The sequence below is a fragment of the Dipteris shenzhenensis genome, chromosome 18 (genome assembly GCF_047967505.1).
Source record: "Dipteris shenzhenensis isolate YYH24624 ecotype China chromosome 18, Dip_SZ_1.0, whole genome shotgun sequence".
NCBI classification, from domain to species: Eukaryota; Viridiplantae; Streptophyta; class Polypodiopsida; order Gleicheniales; family Dipteridaceae; genus Dipteris; species Dipteris shenzhenensis.
Genome location: NC_141613.1, coordinates 6,250,315 through 6,258,884, shown reverse-complemented (window position 1 = coordinate 6,258,884; position 8,570 = coordinate 6,250,315). Strand labels below are relative to the sequence as shown.

The following is an 8,570-nucleotide window of genomic DNA, read 5'->3' as shown; positions in this document are numbered from 1 at the left end:
TTAATCTATATTGCAACTTGCTAGTATTCAAGATATTCACAAGCCTAGTTATAAAATAACCACCCCTAATAAAAGAACTTGCAGCCTGACCTTGCATAGCATCCGGAGCAAGAAAGGCATTTGGTTTTTATTGGAAAATTGTCATATGGAGCAAGAAGCTTCTTTGTACTTGATTATTGTGGGGAAACTGCCATATGTTCACTAAGTGGAAAAAGAAGAAAAATAAAAAATCACCATCAATTCAAATTATTCCAACTAAGAAACATACTTGTTCGCAAGCATCAGATTACACTTGTGCTCTCCCAAAAAATATATTGTACAATTGTGCACATGCACTGATCTTTCTTAATTCAGAATGTCGATTAGAACTCTAGGAATTCCTGCATGTTTGCACATGTTCCTTCTTGACTCTCGCTTTGTATTTTAATCTCAGTAAAGCCGGACCTTACAAAAGCAGGCCTCTAATGTCATCCGCTTCAACATGAGACAATCCACACCTTTGACTATGATAACATACAATGTTAAAGACTGGCAGAGAACGGACATGGTTACTTTCAGAGCATATCCCAATGCATCCTCGGAATCAGTCCATACTTTCAACCGTCTACAACCAGTTCGCGAGCATTTCTGTACTTGGGAAACAAAAGAGACCCTTTTGGAGCCTCAAACCCATCAGGCCCTTCAATACTCGTGATGAAGATACCCAACCTTGGATCCTATCAACTCACTGTTGTTTCTGACACACCCCAGATCTCAAAATTTGCTACAGGCTTAGTCTCACAGCCTTACTGCCTTCAGAGATCAAGCGAGGGCATGGGCATGAACAAGCTCTTAATGATGCAATGAGTGTAAGAAATTTCCCAAGCTAGTTGCCCTGCCAAAACGCCCCACTTTGAGGGATTATGAACCTGGGTCACACACGGCCTATGCTGTCTCCCTCACATACGGATCAAAAAGAGTAACACAGGGGTTGGCATCAAAACGCATGATCTTTGCAGCTCTTTGAAACTCATCCCGTAGAACACGTATGCTGTGCTTGTCAACCACACGCCCTAAGTCGTGGGAAATTTCAAAAGGATCCTCAATGCAAATCAGATGCCGTTCATTACCAATGCGTCTGGTCCAGTCCTTTTCGATTTTCCTGTAAATCAAAACATCAAAATAATCTGTGGCTCTTTTCTTTCTCTCAATTTTTTTGGTGCCACAGACAAGTTTTTTTCTTTTTTGTGTGGGTGGGTTGGGTTTTGTGTGGGTGGGTTGGGGAGGGGGGGGGGGGGGGGGTACCAAATCACAAAGACTACACGAGACTCTAAAATGTCAGGTCTACCTTATAAAACCTCCAGTTCTGATAGAGATAACAGCATGGCTGTAATCATGTCTGAAAGCCCAGTACTCAAAAAATGATGTTAGCAATTCTCCCAGCGTCTCCTTGTTCTGTGACCCGAAATTCTTGAGTGTCTCAACCCGATTATAGTAAGCACACGTTACATTGCCTACGGTTACACGATAGGTGGGTTCCATTTCCTGCCACCAGAGCCTTCCATGAGATAGAAAGAAAGAAACTTCATTTCAAAGAAAGATTCATCCCCAATAAATCACATATAATATCATCAGGCAAGCTGCATAACAGCTAGAGATGGCACCAATTTCATGAACACTGCAACCACGCCATCAACTGTTCCCACCAAGAGGTGACTCATAGTGACTTACTTGCCCTCTTTTAGAAAGAGTGAATGTATGAACACAAAGACCCAAAAATCTCCAGAAATCAAACAATGTATGATTTGTCTTCACTTTGCTTCACTATCTGGCCACTTGATCATTATTTCACACCAAAATTGGTTCCATGCTTTTCTGACTATTTTGTAAGAATATTACACCACTTTGTAAGAATATTATTTAAACAATTTCGGATAATCTGGCATAAGCATGGGAACTGTACAATCAAAAAATAGCATTGACTTATTGGGCAATCCCTCGGCCCCTTTTGACCCCAGTGAGAAGCATTTGCTTTTCATTTGATGAGCCAATGGCCCAGAGCCTAAATGCATGGGCTGTTAAACTGCTCTGCATTGAATCCTCCTTTTGACCCCAGTGAGAAGCATTTGCTTTTCATTTGATGAGCCAATGGCCCAGAGCCTAAATGCATGGGCTGTTAAACTGCTCTGCATTGCCCTGCACATCCAAGGTGAATTCCTAGTAATACATCAATGCTACAACCTACGTGTGCGGACGTTCTAGATTACCACTGATCGCATGAACGGCTCGGACTCGCAATGAGCTTGTAAGAGATTACCAGGCAGCTTATAAGAAGGTAAGGGAAGCCAACCAAAAAAGCCACGAAAAACAGGAGCCCACATGTAAGTGACAGAGGGACTTTTATTTGAAGGAAGAACGATCAGGTCTTCTCAGGTTTTGCAAAGGAAAGATAATTAAAAAACATATTAGATTCTCTCTCACATATGATGGACCTTTGATCATGCACACACTTGATGATGCAACATTAAGACTAGACTTACCAGCTCATTGGCAGACTCATGATGTATTTCATATCAATTTATTAAACTCTTTTGTACCACTGGTCCTATAGAGCTGTGAATGAAGATCCACGTGTCTTGTAGCCCCATCTGGACGGTGCTTGTTGGCCTGTACTGGGTAGGAGTCGTGTGCTTTGGTGCGGTCTTTTATGAATGCAACGATCTGCTCATACAACTCGGTGATGCGATCAGCTTCATCGAAAGTGGCCATTTAATCAATAAAGCTCAAGAAGACTTGCTGACAATCAAGTCACAGATGAAACAGTGCTAGGAATAACCCCACCAGGAAGTGTCTTATCAAAATCGAGCTAGAATCTTCAAAAAGTGATGAGATTCTCAGAGAGATTGTGTCATCAAATGGAGGGCAAGAAAAAGTCTTGTAATACTAAGAGCTGCTACACATCGCTTCAAATGTCTCCAACCCTGCCTGAAAAATGTCTCCTTGCTGTTGTAATAGAATTACTTCAGTGGGACAACTATATTGCTGGAAAAGTGCTGTAAATCAGCCACAGGCCTGCTGTACTCGCTCTAGAAATTCTCCTCTGTTTGTGTCATGTTGCTTCAGTCACCTTCACTTTGTTGCTGCCCTCTGTTTCTGCACTGTTTCTTGCTCCATCCTGCTGGCCCCAATGTGTAAATATGTAGGTTTCTAGCTGCAATAAACGGTACTTGAAACCGGCCTCAAGGCCAACAAGAGGGCAGTAAAAGCCAACTAACCAGCCAATGCTTTCACATTAATAATCAGCATATATTTCCAATACAAATTGGGAGCTATCATGCTCCTGCTCAAAAACACGGACACAGATTGTCCCCAAACCCTTGGTGCCCCTTTCAGTATTTCTTTATTGCTTGGAAGACCCTACAGCAGTCACAAATCCTCTTGCATTCAGGGCACTCCACATTTCATTACGCATCAATGCCCCTTTGCCTTAGCCCTACTGGGCTCTGCTTTCATTAAGCATACAGTAAGCATCCGAATCTGTCCCAGCAATCCATTCCCTGCCTGCTAACAAATGCTCACGGGACCACTGATGTGTTCAAACTCACATATGAAAGCATCACTGACCATCCAACAACTTTAGAGTATCAATCTAAGCCCATAAATGAGCTATGGCATGCAAATTGAGAGCACCCTTTTCACACTGCCGCACAGGCAGCCTTGAATCCGTACAACCCTGCACATAGATGGAAGTCTTACACAATCCTGGAAATCACGTACAGCCATACTATATCATGCAGTCCGTACACAGACCTGCAACTCTGTACAGTCGAACTCAGCGCCCGTACGGCAGCTCTAACAGCCGTCCGTATATGAGCGGTCCATACCATCCAGTCCGTACGACAACCTGCAATCTCTCTAGCTGCGTGCGACATGAACTCGTCGTCTCCACGACCAGCCTTACATGAATTTTCAGCTCTTACACAAAGTTACTTGCCAAATCGATCCAAAACTTGGGAAATGCCACATGGCATCTCCCTTCTCATTTGCCCCCATTACCCCTTCTAGTGGGGCATTTCTTGGGACCCAACCAATGGCCCAACTTGAAACCTTAGGGCCCTTTAGCCCCTCTCTGGACCAAACAACTAATTCACTCCCAAGGCACTCATTCCTAGGGAGCGACCTTGCACACCAACAACCTATGGCCTTGCCCATCTAATTTTCCAAGGTCCTGCCCACATACAAGCTCGAAAACTCACGCCCTCATGACAATACTTAATTTGGTTAAGTATTGGGAGGAATTGCCACTCAAATACAAGTGCTAGATGTAACTTCAGACCTAGGGTACCTATTTATACTTGAGCTTCAACCTCTAGAGCTCCACGTCTAGAAGTTTCTCGCTCAAATATTTTTACCTAGAACAGATGGGGGACAAGTGTCCCTTAAAGATCTACAAGAATCTACATGTTTCTTACAAATTCCTCCTTAACAATGCTTATGTGGCATCCATGTGTGACCCAAACTTCTTGCAGCCTCCGTTTTTCTTGAGTGGTGTCGCTTAAGTGGTGTCCAATTTGGCATCCTTTTTTTAGCAGTACGAGTAACGTGGGTAGTACGCGTAAGGACCACTTGGATGAGAACACAAAGATGGACCACTCGATCAAAGTATGCACAGAACTGAGTTTCAAGATGTCTAAAACTTCCTCACAAATTATTACCGGCATGTGGGCCGTTCTTCTCCATTGAGGCGACACCACGACATGAGGGCGTATCTTTTTGTGTGCAGGCTTCGCGTGCTAAACAGTCCGCAACTCTGTTCAATGCTCTTGGGATGTGCTGGTAATTTACTGCTTCAAATTCTTTAATATTGTTCTAAAGGTTTGTGTGGTACAAAAGGGATTGTGGGGATGGAACATGGTCAGAGATTCCACTACTATGTGTGTTGATTGGTCTCAAAAAGGTTCACTAAACATGAGAGAGAACTCACCTAGTACCAACTTCTCCACTGGGACTAGACAACAAATATGGAGTATAATGACCAATCATTTGGTGACTCCCATCTGTAATAAAATTATAGCCTAGGCAATGAACTCCCTGTCTAAATTATTTATCTGTGCCCTAAGAATTGAAATAGTCTAGACTAGGACTGTACAGTCAGCCACAATTAGTTAGAGCTCGCTAGAATTAGGACTAGTTCTGTTTCACATGACAAGATTACTCACATATGTTCCAAGTGTATTTCTACTTATACTTCTAACGCTATGTTCCCTATCACAGGTTTTTTTTCAAGATGTTACTCAAATTTGAGATTGACAGATGTTTTTTCTTTTCTGCCGATACAATAAACTCTCTTAAAGAAGCATGAATACCATTTTCTCATCATTTCTGTAGCGAAAACGAGAACCTGTAAGACTTCCCTCTTCTTCTAGATAATTATTCGTGGAAAGGGCTAGAGATGAACAGGAGATATCTGCCTTAAAATATGCATAGCATTGCCTCAAACGTTGTACGTCCCTGACTTTCTCTTTTTTGCAAAAAAGTACTTCTATTAAGTATATATATACCTTTGTAAGACTAGAATAAGTCCAATCATACAAATTTAGATTTTTTGTTGTTCTAAAGATAAAAAATCTACACAGAAAATAAAAGAGAAAATAAAAGAGAATATGAAAGAGAAGAAAAAAGAGGTAAACAAAAACTTTTAAGAAAAACAAAAGGAAGACATACTTAGCAAGCAAAGCAACACTTATGTCGTCATCAGTGCCCAAACATAAGCAACTATACTTGGTCTCTAAAGACCGCAGAGTCTCTTGGGCAAACCCAGTGCTTACTAAAATACATCAGATAAACAAAAGAGAAAGAAAACAAGAAATAAATAAGAAAGGAAGCCACTGACTAAGCAAAAATAAACAAGCAAGTCAAGAAACAAAATCTTCCAAAAAACTAGAATATCGCTCTCTCTCGCTCTCTCACTCTCACTCTCATTAAGTATGAATGAAAACTGCAGAGCAAGCGCAATGTGAAAGTACATCATGTCAATAAACACATGAGAGAAATCAAAGCTCAAAAAGAGCTAGCAAATAACCAGGGATGAGGCTGAAAATGCCAGGTCAACCCTTGGTCCCAGATTTTCTCACCTAAGTAAGGCACTCTTAAGGAAATGTCTCGACCTCAGTAGGCACCAAGGCCCATCTAATACCATGTGTAGAAACAATTGAATAGAGGCTGATGTAGGATCGATAGGCAAAGAGAGCGAGAGAGTGCAGGTAGCAAAAGAGTCGCACGATAGTTCAGCCGTCACATCAAACTTAGATGATGAATAAATCTAAGTACAAGGTACTTGTACCTAGACCTAGGACTAAGTGTCCTAGGTGTCACATAGGACTAAGTGTCCTGTGTGGCCTAAAATGCACTAACACTACAAGTGCCTACACTTATGCCTACAAGGCACATACCATGGCCTTTAGGGCATCACTAGAACCACCAGAAGATGGCCTACAAACCCCCCTCCATGGGATGGGCTGAAGTACTCTGGAAACGTCTCAGAATACCTAGTAGTTTCTGGTCATGGTGGCACATGTTCATCCAAAAGGATATAGCCACCTATGAATGTACAAGGGATGTCAGATCATGTAACAAAGGGAACCAAGTGTAAAGCCTGTCGGAAGACTTCGAACTTGGGACGAGGAAGTGCCTTTGTAAACATATCTGCAATGTTGTCCTCTGTGGGAAGATAGGACAACTCTATGTCTCTTGCTGACAACCGCTCCCGAACATAATGATAGTGAACTTCAATATGCTTGGTACGCGCATGAAACACTGGGTTACGCGCAATGGCCAAAGCACTCTGGCTGTCAGTGTAGACAATAGTGAAGGATGTCTGGCAAATACCAAGATCTGTCAGTAACTGTCGAAGCCAAACACACTCTACTGTAGCGGTGAAAGCTGCCCTGTACTCAGCCTCACAGCTAGACGTGGCAACTGTTGGTTGCTTCTTGCTGAGCCAAGAGATACATGAATTGCCAAGCAAAAAACAATTGCCAGTATGTGACACTCTGGTGTCGGAACATCCTGCCCAGTCACTATCCGTGTAAGCATGCATGGTAAGTGAACCCTGATCACCATAGAAGAGGGTTAAATACTGAGTGCCTCTAAGATATCTGAAGACTCTCTTCACTGCCTACCAATGCTGTGAACTGGGCATGTGCATGAATCTGCTGAGCTGAGATACTGCATACTGCAAGTCATGTCTGGTGTGACATAAATAAATACGGCATCCAACAGCCTGCTCGTAGAGAGTGATATCACATGCTGGGCTCCCACCATGAGCTGAGAATTTGAAGCCAGGGTCCACTGGAGTAGAGATTGGCTTGCAAACCTCAAACTGAAAACGATCAAGGAGCTGTCCAATATACTTGGACTGAGACATCATGATACCCCCCTCAACACGAGCAAACTGAATGCCCAATTAATAATGGAGCCGTCCCATGTCTAACATGTCAAAAATCTGCTGCGAATCAGCCTTGAAAGCTGCAATTTGCTGAGTATCTGGGCCCGTGATGAGCATATCATCCACATATAAAATCAGCACTAAAAAATCAGATGCACTCCCACGGACATAAAGAGTGGGTTCTGTGGGACTATTCTGAAAACCAAGGGATAGTAAGTGTGCATGAATTTTGGCATACCATGCCCTGGGTGCCTGCTTCAAACCATAAAGGGCTTTTCTAAGCCGGCATACCTTATTTTCAGAATTAACAACCTCAAAGCTAGGAGGTTGTGTGACATAGACTTCTTCCTGCAGATCCCCATGAAGAAAAGCGGTCTTGACGTCAAGTTGGTGCACTTGCCAATGATGATGGGCTGCAATGGCAATGACACATCTAATGGTAGTAATCCTGGATGTGGGAGCAAATGTCTCCTCAAAGTCAATGCCTTGTTGTTGGGCATACCCTTTTGCAACAAGACGGGCTTTGCGGGCTTTGTATTGATCTATGCTGCCATCAGATTTCCTTTTTAGTTTGTAGACCCACCGCGTTCCAATGGCATGCTTGCCAGGAGGGAGATCTACCAATTCCCATGTGTCATTTTTGGCAGTAGATTGTGACTCAGCTTTCATTGACCATGCTTTCTATTCCCCGATCTTGTCCGGGCAGCAAAAGGCTGATCTTGTTTGCTGTCCCTCAATGTATCAAGAAGCCATCTGGGAACTTGCCTTTGCTATCTATTGACAGCTCTTTCTTCAATGACTGCATCATGAGTAGTGGGATCATTTTGTGCCGGAATAGAAACCTGCAAATCAGCATGAGGTTGTGGCTGATTATTGCTTAGTGGAGCGCCTGCAGGAGGCTCGTGTTGCTGGTCAAAATCCTCTTCTGATGATGGCAGAGGTAACCAAGATTCAAAGGCATCAAACATGTCAACATCTGGCTTTGATTTGCAGTCCACAAGAGGAGAAGCTGAATGTTCAGCAAAGATCACATCTCTACTGACAATAATCTTCCCAGTATATGGTTGATATAACCGATACCCTCTGCTCTCCTGGCTGTAACCAATAAATATGCATTTGATTGCCTTGTCATCAAGCTTATGTC

At 42.8% G+C, this 8,570-nt stretch overlaps 1 protein-coding gene across 3 annotated transcripts in view; it reads right to left on the bottom strand.

The window, feature by feature from the left end:
• Nucleotides 1-239: 239 nt before the first annotated feature.
• The window catches only part of LOC147890737 (Nucleotidyltransferase family protein), a 28,357-nt gene continuing 20,026 nt past the window's right edge, over nt 240-8,570 (bottom strand). The window contains exons 5-6 of one of the 3 annotated variants that reach the window (XM_087389452.1): nt 1,328-1,524; nt 240-1,141 (exon numbers count right to left, since the gene is read on the bottom strand). In XM_087389452.1, coding sequence (XP_087245578.1) covers nt 925-1,141; nt 1,328-1,524 — 414 coding nt within the window. In that variant the 3' untranslated portion in view covers nt 240-924. The other 2 variants (XM_087389453.1, XM_087389454.1) reach the window with 2 other exon arrangements.